The sequence below is a fragment of the Bufo gargarizans genome, chromosome 7, assembly GCF_014858855.1.
Source record: "Bufo gargarizans isolate SCDJY-AF-19 chromosome 7, ASM1485885v1, whole genome shotgun sequence".
Taxonomy (NCBI): domain Eukaryota; kingdom Metazoa; phylum Chordata; class Amphibia; order Anura; family Bufonidae; genus Bufo; species Bufo gargarizans.
The window spans coordinates 44,968,280-44,993,474 of record NC_058086.1 but is presented as its reverse complement, the minus strand read 5'-3'; the positions used below and the strand labels follow the sequence as shown (position 1 = coordinate 44,993,474).

Here is a 25,195-nt window from a genome sequence, read left to right as displayed (position 1 = left end):
AGTGTAGGGGGTGGAGCGCAAAAGTGGAGAGCCTGAGAAAACTTGGGAGTTGTAGTGCTTCCCTCTTATACCTCCTCCCTGTATTGTCCTCTGATATCACATTATATTAGCCTGGACATGCTGGGAGTTGTAGTGCTCCCCTCTTATACTTCCTCCCTGTATTGTCCTCTGATATCACATTATATCATCCTGGACATGCTGGGAGTTGTAGTGCTCCCCCTGCCAATTCCTTCCCATTTGGAATTTTCCCCAGCTTCCCACTACACGGTATGTAATAGTAAATTATACCATTAGAAAGTACAACTTTTCCCGCCAAAAAACCAAACCCTCATACGGCTATGTGAACAGAAAAATAAATAAAAAGTTATGGCTCCGTGAAGGCAGGAGGTAAAAAACAGAAATGTAAAAAACGGAAAACCCAGACCAGTTTTGATAAATCTCCCTTGTGGGGAGATGGCAGCAGCTCCGTCTACTCCCCGCCCCCTCCACCCCCCCAGGCCAGTTAACCCTTTCTGCAACCTCTATACAAACCCAAATTTATTGCATGAAGACATTCTAACCCTTTATGCAGTGGGCTGCTGACACACTGCACTATAGATACAAGGGAGAAGATGACGTGGGCGATATGTCCGGGATCGTGGCCCGCCACTGATATCCAGAATGAAAGGGCCAGGCCTTTTGGTACGGCGCAGAGATTTCTACTACTGAAATATTGCAGAACTTTTGATGCAAAGTTTAAAGGGAGTCTGTCACCACATTTCAGCATATTAGACCGATCAAATAGGGTTATATGATCCACCCAGAACTTAAAAACGGTACCTTTGTTGTAGAAAACGGACTTTTCTTTTTGCCGAAAATGAACTTATAAGATTATGTTATGAGCCCTCTCAAGTGCCCAGGGTGGTCTCTCAATCCTCGGAGCCCCAGGCAGCACCTCCTAAACGGCTCATAACCCCGCCCTCCGTGCGCCTCTGCCCGCCCGTTTACTCCCCTCCCCTGTCCTTTTCCACTGCGGCTGCTGCGGTCCAAATCGTGGCGGGCGCATGCGCAGTAGGTATTGCGATGCCCTGCCAGGAGCGGGCATCGCATTGCGCATGCACCCGCTTTTGATCGGTCTAATATGATGAAATGTGGTGACAGACTCCCTTTAAGGTTCCTCTATATTCCCGGCTCCATTTAGTTTCCCAGTTACCGGATCTGACTTCATGTCATAAAAGCAATTATCGGAAACCGTTCCGTACATGTAGCAGAGCTGAACATGAGGGGCGCTGCACTGTTCCGACACTGTGTGCAGTCCCTGTGCGGTAATGAAATGATTAAGTCTTTATTCCGTCCCCTGTCGGCCTCGGTGCTATAGAAACGCAGACAATGGAGTCTAACAAACTGGGCTCCCAGTGCTCCCAGTCACCTGCGAAGCCAGAACTGGGAAGGTAACGTCTAGCAGCGCTCCCACCGCCCGATCTGGGGAGATATTCATGGAAAGTGGAAGCAGGACTGAACGACAATTAATATAAGAGAGAAATCCAGAAACTGGGAGATCGGGATGTGGTGAGGGCGTCCGGAGACTCCTCTGTAAGTGCTGCTAGTTTAAAGGGGGTCTACAAGAGTCCTAAAGGGCCTGCCACAGCGCATCCCTTGTCTATAGGCTGTGTCTGGTATTGCAGCTCAAGAGCACCACTGATGACTATAGGCAGTGTATGACATTGCAGCTCAACAGTGCCACTGTTGTGTATAGGTTATGTCTGGTATTGCAGCTCAAGAGCGCTGACACCCCACATTCCTGCCGATCAGGTGTATCACTGTAGCTCTGGCGCACAGCGCCCTCCATTGTGTAGTGGATGAAGCTGGTTACTGCAGCTCTGCTACCATTGAGGTGAATGGTCACCAGCAGTCCCGTGCACTGCACAATGGACAGAGCTGTTTGGTTCCAGCAGCTTCTTCCGATGCTGGAGCTGCCTCAGAACAGCTCATTGGTGAGGGTGCAGGGTTTCGGACCCCCAGTGATCAGATACTGATGACCTATCCTGAGGACAGACCATCAATATAAAAAAATAATAATAATAATTTCTGAACAACTCCTTGAAGGCCTTGGCATTAAGGAGGTCCTGGCATTGTGACCATCAGACATGGATTGGGTCCCATCATCTTTGCAGAGCCAGAGCGTCTCCAGTCTGGCAATCCTGGCATGGGACATTTAAGACCTGACCCCCCCACCCTGGCTGTAGAGAGACCATCCCCTGCCAAGGGTCCAGGAGGGTCCCAGAAAAAGGGGGGACCACCTGTATGTATTCTGGGGTCTGAACTGGTTAACTTTGTCCAAGGGTCAGCAAATCAGCTGTTGTGAAACTACAATTCCCAGCATGCTCCATTTCATTTCTATGAGAGTTCTGAGAAGATCGGAGGAATTATGCATGCTGGGAGTTGTAGTTTCACAACAGCTGCAGTGCCGGAGGTTGCCTTCCCCTGATCTAGGGGTCTTTATTGGTTTAGGAAGACTTGGGTCTAAAATTTATATAAGGGGTCTGAGTTGGTGTAAGGGGGTCTGGTCTGTGGTCTGCATTCGATTAGGGGGTCTGGTCTGGGGTCTATAACTGTTAGGGGGTCTGTGGTCTGCATTTGATTAGGGGGTCTGGTCTGGGGTCTATAACTGCTAGGGGGTCTGTGGTCTGCATTCGATTAGGGGGTCTGGTCAGGGGTCTATAACTGTTATGGGGTCTGTGGTCTGCATTCGATTAGGGGGTCTGGTCAGGGGTCTATAACTGTTATGGGGTCTGTGGTCTGCATTCGATTAGGCGGTCTGGTCAGGGGTTTATAACTGTTAGGGGGTCTGTGGTCTGCATTCGATTAGGGGGTCTGGTCTGGGGTCTATAACTGTTAGGGGGTCTGTGGTCTGCATTCGATTAGGGGGTCTGGTCTGGGGTCTATAACTGTTATGGGGTCTGTGGTCTGCATTCGATTAGGGGGTCTGGTCAGGGGTCTATAACTGTTATGGGGTCTGTGGTCTGCATTCGATTAGGCGGTCTGGTCAGGGGTTTATAACTGTTAGGGGGTCTGTGGTCTGCATTCGATTAGGGGGTCTGGTCAGGGGTCTATATTAGTTTCTGGGATCTACATCTGTATTTCTTTAGGTGATCTTGCCTGGGACTGTTAGGGGGTCTGATCTGGGATCTGGTATTAGGTTTGGCTGCCCGTATTAAGGGTCTATGATCTGAATTTATTTAGGAGTCCGGTCTGGGGTCTGAATTGGTTTAGGGTTACTGTATAAATTTAAGGGTTCTGGTCTGGGGTCTGATCTGACTTCTTTATTAGCTTAGGCGGCCTGTATTTGTTCGGGGGTCTGTTCTCTGCGTTCAATCAGGGGCCCAGGTTTGTAATCTGTATTGGTTTAGGGGGTTTCATCTGGGTATCCATTTGTTTAGGGGCATCTGGTCTAGGTTCTGCAGTTCTTTATAGGGTCTCGTCTAGGCACTGTATTAGGAGTCTGGGGTCTGTATTTATTTATGGGTCTGGTTTGGGGTCTAAATTGATTTAGGGTGTCTGTGTTCATTTAAGCAGGGGTCTGGTCTGGGGTCTATAACTGTTAGGGGGTCTGTGGTCTGCATTTGATTAGGGGGTCTGATTTGTCATTTCTATTGCTTTAGGGAGTCCATATTTATTTAGGGGGTCCGGTATGGAGTCTGTATTAATTTTTGGGGTCTGGAGTTTGCATTTATTTAGGTGGTCTGTATTAGTGTAGGGGGTTGGTATTTATATAGGGGTCTGACCTGGGGTCGTGATTCAAATGTCATAGTTTGGGAGCTTCTGTAACTACTAGGGACGTGTTGAAAAACTACAACTCCCAGCATGCATAATTGCTCTGCTCTTCTCAGAACTCCCATAGAAATGAATGGAGCATGCTGGGAATTGTAGTTTCACAATAGCTGGAGTGCCGGAGGTTGCTGATCCCTGTCCTAGCGATAAGCTGGTGGCCAATTAAGCCCCTGTTAGCGGAAAAACTCCTTCCCAGCTCCAAATCTGGCAATCAGAATAAGGCTAGGGCTACACGACGGCATGTGTCGCGCGACAATTTTTACAATGGTAGTCTATGGTGTGGCACTGCGACATGCTGCGACTGTGACCTGACAGTCGCAGAAAAAAAATCCACCTTGAATGTTTTTTTTTGCGACTGGCGTGTCGCAGTCGCAGCATGTCGCAGTGCGATACCATAGACTACCATTATAAAAATTGTCATGCGACATTGCCGTGTAGCCCTAGCCTAAATCGCTGGATGAACGCCCCATCTCCAGACATCTTGTAACTATAACATTAAGAATCCCGTCTATGAAACCTTCTTTCTTCTAGAGGATGGTCATTGTCATGGTTAGGCTAGGTCTACACAACGACATTTTGTCGCGCAACAATTTTTATAATGATAGTCTATGGTGTCGCACTGCGACATGCTGCGACGTGTCAGTTGCAAAAAATTCATTCGAAATTGAGTTTTCTGCGACTGACGCGTCGCAGTCGCAGTGCGACACCATAGACTGTCATAAAAATCGTCGTGCGACATCAATGTTGCGCAACACATGTTGCAGTGTAGTTGTGCCCTATGTGTCGCGCGACACATGTCGTCGTGTAGACTAAGTATTGTCTACACTCTCATAGAGAGGGCTCTTACTGAAGGCTGTCAGGACATGCTGGGAGTTGTAGTTTCCCAATAGCTGGAGAGCACTGACTACACTGTAATATAACATACTGTCTGATACTGGAGATGTGTAATTATATCTGTATATCGTGCAGATCGGAGCGCAGAGCCGGAGAACATGCATTCAAGAAGCTATTTATTACTAGAGAGGGAGTATCAGGAGCTGCAGGACGCCCGGCTATATGTGAGTCTGCTGCCATGCTTCACGTCCTGCTCTTCATCTGCAGCCTCTTATATCTGTGGTTCGCCTGGAACGATCATTGTGATTAATGTCATAAATGAATGAAGTTCTGCCCATCCCCCGCCCTACAAACGCTGGCAGCCTCGACTAAAGCAGAAGTACAGTTCACTAGGACACAGCTACCAGAAGTGACTCCAACTTAGTAGCTTCTTCTGTTGGAGTCTAAGGAAGTCTGAAATCCATCTCCTGCCTCGCCAGAGGTCCAAGCTGCTGTTCTGTCCTTTCCCCATGCTTTACACCAGGCATGCTCGAACTGCGGCCCTCCAGCTGTTGCAAAATTACAACTCCCAGCACGCCCGAACAGCCTACAGGTATCAGCCTACAGCAGGGCATGGTGGGAGTTGTAGTTTTACAACAGCTGGAGGGCCGCAGTTTGAGGGTGCCTGCTTTATACTGTAGCACTGCTTCAGATTAAAAAGTGCAAATTTTTACTTGTTTTCAGTTTAAGGCTACATGCACAAGACCGCACCATGTTTTGAAATTGAAGAATTGCAAAACACGGATGCCGCCTGTGTACGTTCCGCAATTTGCAGAACGGAACGGGACACCCATAATAGAAATGCCTATTCTTGTCCGTAAAACGGACAAGAATAGGATGTGTTCTGTTGTTTTTTTGGGGGGCCACAGAAGGGAGCAACGGATGTGGGCTGTCCGCATCTTTTGCGTTCCCCATTGAAGTGAATGGGTCCACATCCAAGCCGCTCAGATGCGGACCAAAACAACGTTCATGTGCATGAGGCCATAGGGTGTGCTCTGGAACTGTTGCACTATTGGCACCAAAAAATTCATAAAAATTTAGGATAAATTTTACCATAGATACTTTAACACCAACCAAGGGGTGCGGCCTGGAAGGTGAACAAAAAGCGTCAAATTTATTAACGATGTGCAACAATTTTTTTAGCAGCCATGAGGTGGGATAAGAAGACGTCTCCGACATACCTAAGCACGCCCATTTACCAAGTGGCAGGGGTGGCATATAATTGCAAAACAAAAATTGCACATTTTGGTGAAAAAGAGCACATGCACCAAAACTGGTGATTTTTCTACACCAGAAATCTGGTGCGATGAAATAACTTTGGCGCACCATGTAAGCTACTTTTTAGTAAATCTCTCCAGCTGTCTCCCAGCCTGCCCACTACCTGTGAATGATGAGGCTTGTAGTAGAGCAGCATCTGCAGAACACATGTTATTCACCGAGCACTCACCCAGATGCCTGCGATCGGCGTGGCGTGGCTGGCTTGTTTTCACACCGCTGTGAGCTTACGTGTTGGGTTTGCAGTTTTTGGCACAAGAAACCACAGATAAGTTAGATAAGTCATCTGTACTCAGCGCCCAGCAGAGGAATCAATTATTCATTGTTAGGAAGACGCCGGGCAGTGACTAACATGTAACACGTAGGCTTCATTTGTATTTTAGGGGATTAGCGTGACGCCAATATCTGACAACTTGCTCAAATGGATAGTTCAAGTGCAGGGGCTGAAAGACTCGTTATGGGAAGGTTTGTATTCCGATTTTTAATTTGTATCATATCATTGATATTGAATTCTGCTTCATGGGGGCTGTAGACTTTTGCAACATTGTTTTTATTGCTCCGATACATTTCAAATAAACACAAACAATGGCCACTTTGTAAACAGTCCTCACGTAAAAAAAAAATATATATAATTCTACTGTTTCATGTCTGCAGCTGCAATGCAGATGGATGTGTTTCCATGGCGACCTGAGCACCACTGTCTCTGCCCCCGCTTTTGCTGTTATGTTTGGCAAGGCAGGAACAGATGACAGACACAGAAGTTTGCACAAAATAGTCGAGGATTTCAATACTTTTCTACAAAGTGGATTCATTTTTATTTTTGATGCATAGGAGCAATAAAAAAACATGTTGCAATAGTATACACACCCTTAAAGAGCATTGAAACTTGCAAACCAACAGTTGGCCATGTGTTATGAAATCATTAGAGGAGAAGACAAATTTGATTCATATATATATATATTTATAAACAAATAAATCTTTTTGTAATCAAGAGTATATTGATATAATTCCTAATTTTTGGGGATGGGCAGGAATTTGACAGTCTGGCAGTTGTGTAGATTTCCATTTGCAGAAGCTCCTCAGCCAACTGGACCACCTGTCATCAGATACTGGGACCAAAAGACTAAAGAAATAACCAATATGGCGTTAGATCGGCTGCAATACAATAAAAAATACATAATATACATAGATGTAAAATACAAGCAAAGCCTACAGCTGTTCTGTTCATACTGGATGCTACAACACAGGATTGCTGGAATATTTTTGAATGAAACCCATGAAAAATGATGTTTTCTTTTTATGTAACCCAGGGGCAGTTCTGCAACTCACCCTAACGTACACTGAGGAATATAACCACCATCCTCCAAGTGTCATATTTAATACCATCCCATTCCATCCAAACGGTAAGGAAATGTTTAAGAAAAAAAACGTATTATAGAGTTTTCCATCCAGATTAGTGCTATGGAGCATGCTGGTATAACCTGGGCATTTCCTGTATATAATTATATATGTACAGCTGGTATAACCTGGGCATCTCCTGTATATAATTCTATATGTACAGCTGGTATAACCTGGGCATCTCCTGTATATAATTCTATATGTACAGCTGGTATAACCTGGGTATCCTCTGTATATAATAATATATGTACAGCTGGTATAAGTTATACATATTCTTGTATATAGTGATATGGAGCATGCTGGTATAACCTGGGCATCTCCTGTATATAATTATACATGTACAGCTGGTATAAGTTATACATCTTCTTGTATATAGGGATATGGAGCATGCTGCTATAACCTGGGCATCTTCTGTATATAATTATATATGTACAGCTGGTATAAGTTATATATCTTCTTGTTTATAGTGATACGGACCATGTTGGTATAACCTGGGTATCTCCAGTATATAATTATATATGTACATTGTGACACAGTAAGGGGTTGTGTCTGGCAAGGCAGGCATTTTCCTCCCGGCATGTGCGGCTCGGCTGGTTTCCAGCTAGGTGAGGTCAAATACCGGACCGGAGTTTAAGTGCCGGTCCGGGTTTTGGCAGCACCTGACTGTCCTTAAATAGGCAGCTGGGCTCAGCAGAGATGTCTCTTTTTGGGATCTGAGGCTTTCTGCCGTGCTGGAGGGCTTTGAGCCGCACGCTGGGGAAACAGGCCCCCTAAAGCCTGCTGTGGACTACCGGAGGCAGAACTGCCAGCAAAGTGACTTGTGTTCTATGAACTTTCCATTGTGTGTGAATTAACACCAAACTGCAAAGTTACTGCTGTTCTGTGCAATCGCCTCAAGTGTGAATAAACGCTGACGTTTTGAGTTAAGAACTTGTATTTTGCCTCTGTACTGCGCCCGCTTACCCTATCTACCAGAGCGAAACCCCACAACATCTGGTATAAGTTATACATCTTCTTGTATATAGTGATATGGACCATGCTGGTATAACCTGGGTATCTCCTGTATATAATTATATGTGTACAGCTGGTATAAGTTATACATCTTCTTGTATATAGTGATATGGACCATGCTGGTATAACCTGGGTATCTCCAGTATATAATTATATATGTACAGCTGGTAGAAGTTATACATCTTCTTGTATATAGTGATATGGACCATGCTGGTATAACCTGGGTATCTCCTGTATATAATTATATATGTACAGCTGGTATAAGTTATACATCTTCTTGTATATAGTGATATGGAGCATGCTGGTATAACCTGGGTATCTCCTGTATATAATTATATATGTACAGCTGGTATAAGTTATACATCTTCTTGTATATAGTGATATGGAGCAAGCTGGTATAACCTGGGCATCTCCTGTATATAATTATACATGTACAGCTGGTATAAGTTATACATCTTCTTGTATATAGTGATACGGACCACGCTGGTATAACCTGGGTATCTCCTGTATATAATTATATATGTACAGCTGGTATAAGTTATACATCTTCTTGTATATAGCGATGTGGACCATGCTGGTATAACCTGGGCATCTACTGTGTATAATTATATGTGTACAGCTGGTATAAGTTATATATCTTTTTGTATATAGTGATATGGAGCATGCTGGTATAACCTGGGTATCTCCTGTATATAATTATATATGTACAGCTGGTATAAGTTATACATCTTCCTGTATATAGTGATATGGAGCATGCTGGTATAACCTGGGCATCTACTGTGTATAATTATATATGTACAGCTGGTATAAGTTATATATCTTTTTGTATATAGTGATATGGAGCATGCTGGTATAACCTGGGTATCTCCTGTATATAATTATATGTGTACAGCTGGTAGAAGTTATACATCTTCTTGTATATAGTAAAATGGAGCATGCTGGTATAACCTGGGCGTCTTGGTATGGAATAATATAATATTGCACACCATTCTTGTCATGTATAATCTACAGTAAGTGATGTGACTTCACATGGGGTTGTCAAGTTCTTCTTAAAGCAAATTACATCAGAGTTGAATGCACAAGAGTCATATATGAAAGTCATTTACAGTAGATTTTGCCTAATTGTGACCAGATGTCAGCGTGACCTTCCATACTTCAACTACATTGATTGAAGGACATGGAAGGAAGCCCCATGTGATATATAATGGCAGCACTTAACCTGGATTCTTGTGTACAGAATTATTTTTATTCCGTATGTGTAACAGGATTGAATGCACCGTTATATGTAACAGCTTGTTGAGCAGCTGCCTGGTGACCCTAAGGACCTGATGATCTGGCATCTGCTTGGTCTATTGATTGTACGACTATTGGACTATTACAACCAGAGGTTGATTATGGTGCTTTGACACAGTTGCAAGGCCCATTACAGTATATCAGAGCTTTCTTTTGTAACGGGTTAAGCACCCATGTCAATTGGTCATGATCAAGACTGCAACTGGATGAAGATATATATGTTTTAATTCAAAGCATTTTAAAAATGAAAGCAAAAATATTGTACACCTGGATGCCCCTTTAAGAACCCCTTGCAGTTGAGCTTCTACTGTAATTTGTACCTTATCAAAATGTTTAACCTACCGTAGCCGCTATTTTTAAAAGATATTCTACCGGTATCTTAAAGCCCAAAGGAATCCGGAAAGAAAGTTGGATACATATTGGGTTGAGTTACTGGTCTAGAAAAATTGGGGTATAGACTTTAAGATCAGAGCTAGTAGACAATTGAAGACTATAGTTCTATCAGTAGGAAAATAATAAAAAGCACCAATTGGAGAAAACCGGTCAAGAAGATTTTAAGACTGTGTCTAGAAGACATTGGAAGAGATTAATCAAATAGGAAAACATCAAGTTACCCAAGTTAGAGAACACTGGTGTAAAAGACCTTCACTATGGCTAGAAGCTGAATGAGGACCTGAGGTCCATGCAGAGGAACACACCGAGCTGCACAGATTGGAGAAGACTGGACTAGAAGATTTTAGGACTATGTCTATAAGACATTGGAAGAGTCGAATCTCATAGGAAAACATTGAGTTGTCCAAGTTAGAGAAAAACTGGTGTAAAAGATTTTGATTATGCATAAAAGCTGATTGAGGACTTGAGTAGGTCCATGAGTAGGAAGACACTGAGTTTTACATGTTGGAGAACGCTGTCCTTAGTCTAAGACTATGGCTAGATGACATTTGAAGACTTGAGTCTTATCCGTAGGAAAACATTTAGTTGAACAGATTGGAGAACAATAGTCTAGAACAGGGTTCTCCAACTCCAGTCCTCAGGGCCCACTTGCCGGTCAGGATTTAGGAGCATCCCACAGAATGAATACCTGTGGTAAATCCTGATGGACGGACACTAATTATATCAGCTGCCCAATACTAAAGAAATCCTGAAAACATGACTGGTAGGTGGGCCCTGAGGACTGGAGTTGAGGACCACTGGTCTAGAAGATAAATGAAGACTTGAATTACATTGATAGAAAAACTTTGGGTTGCCAAGGATGGAGAACACTGGTCTAGAGAAAACTGAATACTATAGAAAAATCATAGTGCTATAGAGTTGCCATGGTTTGAATACACTGATCAAGAAGATAATAAAACTAAGATCAGAAGACGCTTGAAGACTTTATTTCCATCCATAGGAAAGCATTAGATCGCTAAATTTGGAGAACAATAGTCTAGAAGACCTTAAGACCAAGGTAGTTGGAGAACTCTGGCCTAGAAGGTATTAAAACTATGGTTATCAAAAAACAACTGAAATTTTAAGCCTCATCCATAGGAAAATATTGAGTAACACAGGTTAGAAAACACTAATCTGGAAGACCTGAAGGCCAGAAGATAAGTGGAAACCAGATTTCCTCCTATATATTGAGTAACATACGTTGGAGGACACCTATCTTAACTTATGACCAAGAGTTGAAGACATCTGAAGGCTGGAGTTATCAGTGGCACAGGTTGGAGACTTAAGCTCCATCTCCATTTGTAGGAGAATATTGAGTTGCACAATTTGGAGAATACTTGAGAAGACAGAGTGGCTGTGCTTCACTGCTAACGTAGCTCCCGTAAAAGTTAATTTCAATTGCAGAAACAGCATAGCAGAGCAAACTATGCTGTTTCTGTACCTCACAAGCTACAGAAACATAGCACACTATGATGGGAGGGGAACCGGGAGGCTTATTGTAAAGATAGGTGCAGGTTCAAGAGGTTAGACTTGCATCTATGGGATATACCCCTTAACCCCTTAAGGACACAGCCTTTTTACACCTTAGGACCAGGCCATTTTTTGCAAATCTGACCAGTGTCACTTTAAGTGCTGATAATTTTAAAACGCTTTGACTTATCCAGGCCGTTCTGAGATTGTTTTTTCGTCACATATTGTACTTCATGACACTGGTGAAATTAAGTCAAAAAAATATTTTTTTTTGCACCAAAAAATACCTAATTTAACAAATTTTTGGAAAAATTAGCAAATTTCAAAGTTTCAGTTTCTCTACTTCTGTAATACATAGTAATACCCCCAAAAATTGTGATGACTTTACATTCCCCATATGTCTACTTTATGTTTGAATTGTTTTGGGAATGATATTTTATTTTTTGGGGATGTTATAAGGCTTAGAAGTTTAGAAGCAAATCTTGAAATTTTTCAGCAATTTACAAAAACGACATTTTTAGGGACCAGTTCAGGTCTGAAGTCACTTTGCAAGGCTTACATAATAGAAACCACCCAAAAATGACCCCATCTAAGAAACTACACCCCTCAAGGTATTCAAAACTGATTTTACATACGTCGTTAACCCTTTAGGTGTTGCACAAGAGTTATTGGCAAATGGGGATGAAATTTGAGAATTTCTTTTTTTTGTCTAATTTTCCATTTTAACCCATTTTTTCCACTAACAAATCAAGGGTTAACAGCCAAACAAGACTGTATCTTTATTGCCCTGACTCTGCCGTTTATAGAAACACCCAATATGTGGCCGTAAACTACTGTACGGCCACACAGCGGGGCGTAGAGGGAAAGGTGCGCCGTTTGGTTTTTGGAGGGCTGATTTTTATGGACTGGTTTATTTACACCATGTCCCATTTGAAGACCCCTGATGCACCCCTAGAGTAGAAACTCCCTAAAAGTGACCCCATCTAAGAAACTACACCCCTCAAGGTATTCAAAACTGATTTTACATTCGTCGTTAACCCTTTAGGTGTTGCGCAAGAGTTATTGGCAAATGGGGATGAAATTTGCAAATTTCATTTTTTTGTCTAATTTTCCATTTTAACCCATTTTTTCCACTAACAAATCAAGGGTTAACAGCCAAACAAGACTGTATCTTTATTGCCCTGACTCTGCCGTTTACAGAAACACCCAATATGTGGCCGTAAACTACTGTACGGCCACACAGCGGGGCGTAGAGGGAAAGGTGCGCCGTTTGGTTTTTGGCGGGCTGATTTTTATGGACTGGTTTATTTACACCATGTCCCATTTGAAGACCCCTGATGCACCCCTAGAGTAGAAACTCCCTAAAAGTGACCCCATCTAAGAAACTACACCCCTCAAGGTATTCAAAACTGATTTTACATTCGTCGTTAACCCTTTAGGTGTTGCGCAAGAGTTATTGGCAAATTGGGATGAAATTTGCAAATTTCATTTTTTTGTCTAATTTTCCATTTTAACCCATTTTTTCCACTAACAAATCAAGGGTTAACAGCCAAACAAGACTGTATCTTTATTGCCCTGACTCTGCCGTTTACAGAAACACCCAATATGTGGCCGTAAACTACTGTACGGCCACACAGCGGGGCGTAGAGGGAAAGGTGCGCCGTTTGGTTTTTGGCGGGCTGATTTTTATGGACTGGTTTATTTACACCATGTCCCATTTGAAGACCCCTGATGCACCCCTAGAGTAGAAACTCCCTAAAAGTGACCCCATCTAAGAAACTACACCCCTCAAGGTATTCAAAACTGATTTTACATACGTCGTTAACCCTTTAGGTGTTGCGCAAGAGTTATTGGCAAATGGGGATGAAATTAGCAAATTTCATTTTTTTGTCTAATTTTCCATTTTAACCCATTTTTTCCACTAACAAATCAAGGGTTAACAGCCAAACAAGACTGTATCTTTATTGCCCTGACTCTGCCGTTTACAGAAACACCCAATATGTGGCCGTAAACTACTGTACGGCCACACAGCGGGGCGTAGAGGGAAAGGTGCGCCGTTTGGTTTTTGGCGGGCTGATTTTTATGGACTGGTTTATTTACACCATGTCCCATTTGAAGACCCCTGATGCACCCCTAGAGTAGAAACTCCCTAAAAGTGACCCCATCTAAGAAACTACACCCCTCAAGGTATTCAAAACTGATTTTACATTCGTCGTTAACCCTTTAGGTGTTGCGCAAGAGTTATTGGCAAATTGGGATGAAATTTGCAAATTTCATTTTTTTGTCTAATTTTCCATTTTAACCCATTTTTTCCACTAACAAATCAAGGGTTAACAGCCAAACAAGACTGTATCTTTATTGCCCTGACTCTGCCGTTTACAGAAACACCCAATATGTGGCCGTAAACTACTGTACGGCCACACAGCGGGGCGTAGAGGGAAAGGTGCGCCGTTTGGTTTTTGGCGGGCTGATTTTTATGGACTGGTTTATTTACACCATGTCCCATTTGAAGACCCCTGATGCACCCCTAGAGTAGAAACTCCCTAAAAGTGACCCCATCTAAGAAACTACACCCCTCAAGGTATTCAAAACTGATTTTACATACGTCGTTAACCCTTTAGGTGTTGCGCAAGAGTTATTGGCAAATGGGGATGAAATTAGCAAATTTCATTTTTTTGTCTAATTTTCCATTTTAACCCATTTTTTCCACTAACAAATCAAGGGTTAACAGCCAAACAAGACTGTATCTTTATTGCCCTGACTCTGCCGTTTACAGAAACACCCAATATGTGGCCGTAAACTACTGTACGGCCACACAGCGGGGCGTAGAGGGAAAGGTGCGCCGTTTGGTTTTTGGAGGGCTGATTTTTATGGACTGGTTTATTTACACCATGTCCCATTTGAAGCCCCCTGATGCACCCCTAGAGTAGAAACTCCCTAAAAGTGACCCCATTTTGGAAACTACGGGATAAGGTGGCATTTTTTTGGGGACTATTTTTAGGGTAAATATGATTTTTGGTTGCTCTATATTACATTTTTGTGACGCAAGGTTACCAAAAATTGAAATTCTGAAATTTCATCTCCATTTGCCATTAACTGTTGAGGAACACCTAAAGGGTTAATGAAGTTTGTATAATCAGTTTTGAATACCTTGAGGGGTGTAGTTTCTTAGATGGGGTCAGTTTTGGGGAGTTTTTACTCTAGGGTACATCAGGGGGGCTTCAAAAGGGACATGGTGTCAATAAAAAAGGCCATCAAAATCGGCCTTCCAGAAACCATGTCGGTCCTTTCCTTTTGCGGCCTCCCTTTTACTGATACAGCAGTTTACGACCACAAATGTGGTGTTTCTGTGAACTGCAGTATCAGGGTAATAAATATTAAGTTTTGTTTGGTTGTTAACCCTTGTTTTATTACCGGAAAAAACTGATTGAAATGGAAAAGTGCCAAAAATAGCGGTTTTGGCACTGTTTTTTTTTTTTTTTTTTACTGTGTTAATCTGGGGGGTTAGGTAATGGGATATTTTTATAGAGGAGATTTTTACGGACGCGGCAATACCTAATAAGTCTACTTTTTTTTTACAATTATTTAGGTTTTTGACTATATTATCTTTTTTGATACAAATCTTTTTTTGGGTATCTCTAAAGTCTAAGGGTCATTTTTTTTTTTTTTTTATCCAATTATCTCATGTGGGGACTCATTTTTTGCGGGATGAGCGGACGGTTTTATTGGCACTATTTTGGGGGCTATATGACTTTTTTATCGCTTGCTATTAAACTTTTTGTTATGTAAGGTGACAAAAAAATTATTTTTTTGCACCTATTTTTTATTTTTTTTGACCGTGTTAATCTGGGGGGTTGGGTCATGGGGTATTTTTATAGAGGAGATTCTTACGGACGCGGCAATACCTGATAAGTCAACTTTTTTTACAATTATTTTGGTTTTAGACTAGGGCTGCAGCTAACGATTATTTGAATAATCGATTAGTTGCCGATTAATTTCTACGATTAATCGATTAATCGGGAAAAACGACAAAATTACAAAACAGAGGTTTATATGATCTTACTTGAAAAATTATGTTCAAAGGCCATATTAAAACAAATTGTGGACGACACTTATGGGGGATCTGTGGACGACACTTATGGGGGATCTGTGGACGACACTTATGGGGGATCTGTGGACGACACTTATGGGGGATCTGTGGACGGCGTTTATGGGGGATCTGTGGACGGCGTTTATGGGGGATCTGTGGACGGCGTTTATGGGGGATCTGTGGACGGCGTTTATGGGGGATCTGTGGACGGCGTTTATGGGGGATCTGTGGACGGCGTTTATGGGGGATCTGTGGACGGCGTTTATGGGGGATCTGTGGACGGCGTTTATGGGGGATCTGTGGACGGCGTTTATGGGGGATCTGTGGACGGCGTAGTTATGGAGAGGGGGATATGTGCACTGTTATGGGCATAACAGTGCACAGATCCCTTTCCTCATAACAGTGCACAGACCCCCCTTCCCATAGCAGTGCCATACACAGACCCCGCCTCCTCCCCATAGCAGTGCTATAGACAGATCCTCCCCCCTCCCCATAGCAGTGCTATACACAGACCCCCCTTCCCCCTAACAGCCCCGGCGCTTGCATCTTTATTTTACCTTTTTACAATGACGCTCCCGCTCCTGTAACAGCCAGGCAGAGCGGACGGCGGCGTTACGTCACTCAATCACGTGACGCGCCTGCTCCGCCCACTTCATGAATGAAGGAGGCGGAGCAGGCGTGTCACGTGAGTGAGTGACGTTACGCCGCCGTCCGCTCTGCCTGGCTGTTACAGGAGCGGGAGCGTCATTGTAAAAAGGTAAAATAAAGATGCAGCGACCGCCCGAATAGCAACGAATCGGCGATTATTCGATAACTGGATTCGTCGACAACGAATCCAGTTATCGAATATAATCGATTACATCGATTAATCGTTGCAGCCCTATTTTAGACTATATTATCTTTTTTGATTCAAATTTTTTTGGGGGTATCTCTAAAGTCTAAGGGTCATTTTTGTAAAAAAAAAAATTATCCAATTATCTCATGTGGGGGCTCATTTTTTGTGGGATGAGTGGACGGCTTTATTGGCACTTTTTGGGGGGCTATATGACTTTTTGATCGCTTGCTATTAAACTTTTTATGTAAGGTGACAAAAAAAAACCTTTTTTTGCACCTTTTTTTTTTTTTTTTCCTTGACCGTGTTAATCTGGGGGGTTAGGTCATGGGGTAGTTTTATAGAGGAGATTATTACCAACGCGGCGATACCTAATATGTCTACTTTTAATAAATTATTTTAGTTTTTTTTGGGTGTCTCAAGTCTGAGAACCAGTTTTTTTTATCCGATGTCAGTGCTAAATTGGGATATAAATTTAGTACTCCATGGAAGTGTGATACTCCCTGAAGCAACCGTCAATGCAGAGGCCCGGATGATCGGGGCAAGTGTCGCACTGAGTAGTTGTGTCCTTCCGTATCCCCCTCCTGCGACACACTCTGCACTTTTTTTGGGTTCGTCCCTTCTTTCCAGTATGGGGGACCACACCTGGAAAGTGTTGGCCAGGGACGATCCGGGCACCTACAGTTCCCGAGGTACTCCGGCCTGCTCTTTCCCGGTCCGAAAAGATCAGGGCCTTGAGGACTGCCTCATAGAACTGGAGGAATGTCCCTGTGCTGCCAGCGCTTCGGGATAGTACAAAAGAGTTGTACATGGCAACCTGCACCAAGTAGACCGCAACTTTTTTGTACCATGCCCGGGTTTTGCGCATGGCGTTATATGGCTTGAGGACTTGATCAGAGAGATCAACTCCTCCCATATACCGATTGTAAGCGACGATACAATCGGGCTTGAGGACCGTTGCCGCGGTACCTCGCACAGGGACAGGGGTGATGCCGTTACCATGAATTGTGGACAGCATAAGGACATCCCTCTTGTCCTTATACCTGACCAGCAACAGGTTTCCAGTGGTAAGGGCACGGGTCTCACCCCTGGGGATAGGTACCTGGAGGGGGTGGGCAGGGAGGCCGCGTTGATTTTTCCGCACGGTCCCACAAGCGGACGTGGATCTGGCGGCAAGGGACTGGAACAAGGGGATACTGGTATAAAAGTTATCCACGTAAAGGTGGTAACCCTTATCCAGCAGTGGGTACATAAGGTCCCACACAAGTTTCCCGGTAACACCCAGAGTGGGGGGACATTCTGGGGGTTGAATCCGGGAATCTCGCCCCTCGTACACACGAAATTTGTAAGTGTACCCTGAGGTACTCTCACAAATTTTGTATAGCTTCACGCCATACCTCGCCCGCTTGGAGGGCACATACTGGCGGAAAATGAGTCTCCCCTTGAACGCAATGAGAGACTCATCAACCGCGACCTCTCTTCCAGGTACATAGGCCTCCATGAATTTGGCCCCAAAGTGATCGATGACCGGCCGTATCTTGTACAGACGGTCATGGGCAGGATCACCTCGGGGGGGACATGCTGCATTATCGGAATAATGCAGACATTTCCTGATGGCCTCAAACCGGGAGCGTGTCATGGCTGTACTGTAAAGTGGGGCCTGGTATAGGACGTCCCCACTCCAGTACAGCCTGACACTGGGTTTTTTGACCAGGCCCATATGCAGCACGAGGCCCCAAAATGTCCTCATTTCGGCTGCACTGACCGGCGTCCAGCCACCGGGCCTGGCCAAAAAGGAGCCCGGGTGTTGAGCGACGAACTGTTGGGCGTACAGATTCGTCTGCTCCACCATCAGATTTACCAGTAGGTCACTGAAAAAATGACAAAAAAAGTCATATTCAGTGTAGCCCACTGTGGAAATCTGGATTCCTGATTGGCCTACAAAATCAGGAATCACAGGCTCGTATCGCTCTGGGCTACACCAGACAAGTTCACCGGCAGGGGGCTCCGGTGGATTTAACTGGTGGGCCGGGAAACCAGTACGAGCCCCAGAGCTGCTCGTACTAGTGTGGGCCACAGGGTCCCTAACATGGCGGTCCCCTTGCTCCGCCTGGCGGCGTCTCCGCCGCCTTGGGGGCTCATCATCATCGCTAGATGATGAGGAGGATGCGGATGACAACAGGAATGTGGGGTCATCCTCATCCTCACTGGGACTCTCGGAGTCAGAGGCAATCTGGGCGTATGCCTCCTCGGCCGAGAACGTCCGGCGGGCCATAGGGGAGTGTGTGTCTGCGTGTATATGTGCGTGTGTGTAACTCTTTATTTTGTGTGCGTGTGTGTGGGGGCACGGGTGTTCACGAACTCACCCTAAAACTAACAGAAAAAAAATAAAATAAACTAACTAAAAAAAAGGGCAAAAAATGTGGGGAAAAAAATTCAAAACCGCTGATCAACCGTCCGAAGTTGATCAGCGGTGGGGTGTGCGATGCGCTAACAGTGGCCGGACACTAAGTGCCGGCCACAGTCAGCGTACACGAAAAAAAAAAAATGCACCCCAAAAAAGGTGGGGGGGGGGGGCAAGTGGCAGCACCCCTGGGGGGTCTAGGGTCACACAGCTGTGCTGTGGACCCCAGACACCCTAACTTAGGGTGATGCAATCAAAGTTCAAAAACTAACTTTCCCTTTTTTTTCCCTGCCTAAACCAAACTTTCCCTAGCTGTCCCTATGTACCTGATGGGGTCCTGGGGGGCACAGATCGGGTCCTGGGGGGCACAGATCGGGTCCTGGGGGGCACAGATCGGGTCCTGGGGGGCACAGATCGGGGTGCAGGCAGCGGTGGCAGACACGTGCAGGCAGCTCCTCTCTCCTCCGGCTCCGGAACACAAAAGGAGGAGGAGAGGAGCGCCTGCCTCTTTTGAATCTGCCGCCGGACCGCCCACAGACCAATCAGAAAGCGATCCTGAGTGGTGATGTCACCATCACCACTCAGGATCGCTGGATGGTGATTGGTGGGGTGAAATCACACCACCATCACCATCCTGTTCCGGGTTATCGGGACTTCAAAGACCCGAATAACCCGGAAACGCAGAAAACCGCAGGTCTGAATTGACCTGCGGTTTTCTGCGATCGCATACATGGGGGGGTCACCGGACCCCCCGGCGCATTTGCTCCAAGTGCCTGCTCAATGATTTGAGCAGGCACGGGGTTCCGATCACCGCCCGCCGTGCGGCGGTGATCGAAAATGCACAGGGCGTACATGTACGCCCTGTGTCCTTAAGTACCAGGGCACAAGGGCGTACCTGTACGCCCTATGTCCTTAAGAGGTTAAGACAGGACAATAAAAACTTGATTTCCATCCTCAGAAAACCATTCAGTCGTCCAGGTTAGAGAACACTGATGTAGAAGATCTTAAGATTATGGCTACAAGATGACTGAACAACTTGAGATCCACCCATAGGAAAATTGACTCCAATAGAAATGAAGAGGGACCATGGCAAATTCACTGCTACTAGGGTGATATTCTAGGGGTAAAATTGTATGTCTCAGATTGTACCACACATTTCAGGACAAGTGACCCATCCAAGCATGTAGAAATTTACCCATTTGTGAAAACAAAAGCTATGATCAGGATATATGATCTCCAAACATTTTGGCCTATGAACTAGTTTGTGAATCGGCAAAGTCAAATCAGAAAACAATTCCATTATTTCTACTTCTCGAATTTTTACTTCTCTCCAAATTTATGATAGACATAAGACATGAGGATAAAAAATATATAAAATAGTCTAATGACTGGACTGTGAAGTTGTTCTTAACATCTAAAACCATAAAGTACAAAGCCAAGTAACCGGAAACTTCATATTTTCTGTAAGGATGTTTACTGAATGGTATAGAATTGCGCCAAGGTCCGGCTGGGTCTGGCTCACCAAGGACAAGAAGGGTTTTCTGTAATACGATACTCAGGAGCTCAGTCAGGATGCTGATATCTGTGTTCAATAAAGCGATGGGTCGGTAATTTTCATGACACTGGTGGTCGTGAATGGGTTTTGTGTTCACACAAGTATGTGAAGTATTTACCTCAGTGGCCACGCTAGGTTTTTTGAGGATCCTGTCCTAAGACCAAGAAGCAAGAGACGTGGAAGAGAATGCATCTCAAAAGGCTTCCTTGGGGCTTTGTATGTTTAGTAGTAAAGGAAAAACTTACTCCAGTTCATCAGGATTGAAGGGTTCAGGATTGTGGCCATCAAAGATTGTACTGATTGTGGCATACAGTGGAAAGAACAAATAAGGAACCTGAAGCTGAGTGAAATGATAAATGGGCATTATATATATGGCTAGGCATCTGTCTGACTATTTTTGAGCCAAATGCCCTATGGACCCCGGCTAGCTTTGTGACTGTTTTTCTTTATCCTTTGGTGCCATATGGTCTGGGGATTGATGAGTGATCATGTGGACTTCAGAGAGGTAAAACAAAAGCCGAAACGCACATAATGCTGTATTAGAGGTCTGAGGGCTGAAATCTTGGAGGTTTTCTGAATGAACTAAGTATAGAGATTTATGAAACTTTTCTTTATATGTCTTATGAAAAACATGTGAGGCCAGCCGAGATTGTGCCAGGCAGCAGAATCTGTAAGTAATCTGTGCAAACCAAGGGCAAGACGGGCTTGACTGACATTGGCAACGAGGCCATTAAGACACAGCCCTATAGTCCTGTAGGAACCATGTACATCGGGGGAGGACTCTACTCCATCAATAGGCCTATCAGTCCTGAGCCTTGGGGCTGCCCCATTTGTTCATGGAAGGTTTTAGTATGTACACTTCTTAACAATACAATTACAACACCAAGAAGGAAAAGTCTTGGAATGATGGACATCACAGGATGAATAGAAATGTTAATGATAAGCAAATGATACAAAATTAGAACAAAATATTCAAAACATTTCGACTTTATACAGTATGGAGTATGAGCAGAACGTGAAGACAAACATGCACTAATACTCCTTGACTCTCATTAATGAGGTTATCAAAAGTTGTCTGAGGAATGTTCTGCCACGCTGAGTGCACTTGAGCACACAAATCATCAAGATCTGCTGCTGGCAGCTCCCTTTGCAATTGCTGACCAATGACATCCCAGATGTCCTCGATGGGAGACTAGTTAAGAGATACTGCAGGCCATGGTAGCACGTTTAGGCCACACAGGCTGCTCACAGTAGCACGATCAACATGTAGTCTGGCATTGTCCTGTTGAACAAAAGCTCCTGGTAATCTGGAGAAATGGCTGCACCACTGGATGCACGACCAAATCAATGTAACGCTGAGCTGTTAGTGTACCTAAAATGAAGACTAGGTCCGGCTACTGTACATTATGCCACATCATTCCAAATCCCGGGAGTAGAACCTATGTGATGTTCCCTTGTGAAGGCCTCTTCATGGTGTTGCCCACGTGGTCTCCAGACCAATGTCCGAATATCATTGCATCCGGGACAAAAGTGTGACTCATCGTTGAAGAGGACAGACCTCCATTCCAGACTACATTGCCGGCTTGCTGTGCAGCATGATAGCCTTTAAAAGCTGTGGCGTGAGGTCAGTGGAGCACCTGTAGCTGGACATCTGGCTCATAGCCTAATGTCATGCAGACACCTTCTGATGGTGTGTGTTAACACTGTCTTCCGCCCTAGGCTTGGGATTTTGCATCAAATTTCACTGTCAGTACAGAGTGGATCACTATGGGCCATTCTTCTAATCAGACGATCCGTCCATGCAGAGGTTCTCCTCTGTGCACCTCTTGCTGTCATTCCTTGTTGTTCTCCCAACCACCAGGACACAACGTTAACCAGTGCTGACATCTCAGCCTCAGTGCGTGGTGATCTGCCAGATCGATAAACCAAGACCTTTTGGGAGAAGGATTCTGTCCTCTCAGTGTATGATAAGTGGCGATAACGGGCACGTTATCAAGTGTCAGTGTCATTATCCTGTACCCCAAGTGTCAGTGTCATTATCCTGTACCCCAAGTGTCAGTGTCATTATCCTGTACCCCAAGTGTCAGTATCATTATTCTGTACCCCGAGTGTCAGTGTCATTATCCTGTACCCCGAGTGTCAGTGTCAGTATCATTATTCTGTACCCCGAGTGTCAGCGTCATTATCCTGTACCCCAAGTGTCAGTGTCATTATCCTGTACCCCAAGTGTCAGTGTCATTATCCTGTACCCCGAGTGTCAGTGTCATTATCCTGTACCCCGAGTGTCAGTGTCATTATCCTGTACCCCAAGTGTCAGTGTCATTATCCTGTACCCCGAGTGTCAGTGTCATTATCCCGTCCCCCGAGTGTCAGTGTCATTATCCCGTACCCCGAGTGTCAGTGTCATTATCCCGTACCCCGAGAGTCAGTGTCATTATCCTGTACCCCAAGTGTCAGTGTCATTGTCCTGTACCCCGAGTGTCAGTGTCATTATCCTGTACCCCAAGTGTCAGTGTCATTATCCTGTACCCCAAGTGTCAGCATCATTATCCTGTACCCCGAGTGTCAGTGTCATTATCCTGTACCCCGAGTGTCAGCGTCATTATCCTGTACCCCAAGTGTCAGTGTCATTATCCTGTACTAAAAGTGTCAGTGTCATTATCCTGTATCCCGAGTGTCAGCGATGAGTATCCTTTGTTCAGGGTCTCCAAGTGATTTTGGCACCTCAATGTCCCAATATCCATGGTCCAACCTAGCCAGAACATGTTTTGGGGCTGTATCAGTCCTTTTGTCAGGTACAAGGGGGTTGGTGCAACCTCGAAGTGCATTGCAGTTATTCTCAATTTTCATTTGGTGTCTACATTTTATGGCAGCCTCAATGAATAGAATTCAATGGACAGAGAAATGTCATAGTGATGAAGCGCATCCCCTCCCCCAGAGCGCAGGTAGTGACAGGGGAGCTGCGTACAGAGTATAGTGTTACCATCCTAGTAATAATAATGAGATGACTCTGCTCATCCAGTTCCAGTGCATAGAGCAAAGCTGACAAGCCAGATACAGAAATCATTTCCAATGTTCCATTGCTATTACTGTATATGCTCCTTTATCTCTTACAGTTGATCAAACGTCCGGGAAACCTTGCATTGATTTTTTGGATAACCCAGCAGAATGGAATCCAGCCTACACCATGACGTACATCTCACTGGTGATCCAGGTACTGGAAATGTCCACGTATTAATGTCCGGTCTGCACTGATCATATGTGTATAGCTATGTCCTATGTTCTGAATACCCCTATGATGCAGGCAATGCTTTCCAATCCAGTACTGGAAAATGCAGTCAACCTGGAGGCAACCAACCTGGTGCTGAATAAAGCAGATCTGTACAGGCAGATGGTTCTCAACTGTGTGAAGACCAGCAGAATGATTGAAGGTAAGTCCATGCCATTTGCAAACAGACTTCTATGTTTGGTGAAGCCAGACTGTCATGGTAGGCTCCAATAAAGCACCACTTGGAAAAACTGCACAAACATTGCCTTGGGTGAACGTTAATCCAGAGCTGTATTCACACTTCTGCAGGCTTAAAATAAAAATAAAATATATAAAAAAAGCCCAGTTTATTCAGTGTCCGCACACAGGCCCAGAGGAGGGAGACCTATGTGGTCCCACAAGATGCATCTGTCACACCTACTAAAGGGGACACCAAAGATGGCCTGGCACCGAAGGCTTGTGATACAGCATTGGTATTAAGGCAACTATGACGCAATTGACCAATGTATGTCACCGTTATTTGGGAATCTTGCAGAGCGTCACCCAACATGTAACCTGTTTGCGCAGACTGCACACTCAGGATCAGTACAGGATCAGCAATGTATATACACAGTGACTGCACCAGCAGAATAGTGAGTGCAGCTCTGGAGTATAATACAGGATGTAACTAACTGATTTTCCTAGTCTACGACGTAAAGTCATAGTTTTATTAAGACACGGAGGCGAATATTGCTTTCTCTTCCTTTACTGATCACCATAGCAGCAAGGAGAAACAAAAAACAAATGCAAATGGTCACCATAGTAACCCATACGTCCCACCCCTACAGCCCCAATATAAGGCTGCGTCCAAGGTGGTACTTCCTCTTTCTCTGCGAACCAGTCCATAATAACCGATGAACGAACAACTCCGGAACACTCAAAGAACGATCCGCGCCAAAGAGACCCACGGAATCCAAGAAGGAACTTTCCAGCGACAGGATCCACTTCAGGGGAAGGACTGGAAACCATCATCCAAGACTCTCAGCAAATCCAACGTGGTAGAAGCAGGAGCTGGAGGAAAACATCGTCCCGAACAGGAACATTCCAGGGCAGGAAGACTCAACCTGAAAGAACAAGAGAAGCAAACTCCGATAAAGCGAGAGCATGGCCAAGCCAAACCCATATCCAGCGGACACCAGAGGTCCAGGCCGGTGTAAAGCATACAAACAAGTATGAGCACCTAATGGCGAACAACTTAACATTCTCAATGTATAACAGTACAAAATAGGCCTACCAACTAAAGTAGAGCTAACAGGCCAAACACTCCCCCCACACTACCAGAGCCCAGGGGAGGGAAGGGAGGGCAATATTCGCCTCCGTGTCTTAATAAAACTATGACTTTACGTCGTAGACTAGGAAAATCAGTTAGTTTTACATCAGACACGGAGGCTTCATATTGCTAGTTCAAAGCTGGTTAACCAAGGGATCAAACAAATGAGGAGGAG

At 44.5% G+C, this 25,195-nt stretch overlaps 1 protein-coding gene across 1 annotated transcript in view; it reads left to right on the top strand.

Moving 5' to 3' along the window:
- Positions 1-1,434: 1,434 nt before the first annotated feature.
- LOC122943680 (ubiquitin-conjugating enzyme E2 U-like) overlaps positions 1,435-25,195 on the top strand; it is a 47,625-nt gene continuing 23,864 nt past the window's right edge. Inside the window, exons 1-6 of the mRNA XM_044301601.1 lie at positions 1,435-1,572; positions 4,780-4,868; positions 6,342-6,423; positions 7,269-7,361; positions 23,560-23,657; positions 23,748-23,874. Coding sequence (XP_044157536.1) covers positions 4,803-4,868; positions 6,342-6,423; positions 7,269-7,361; positions 23,560-23,657; positions 23,748-23,874 — 466 coding nt within the window. The 5' untranslated portion in view covers positions 1,435-1,572; positions 4,780-4,802. The remainder of the gene's footprint in view (positions 1,573-4,779; positions 4,869-6,341; positions 6,424-7,268; positions 7,362-23,559; positions 23,658-23,747; positions 23,875-25,195) is intronic.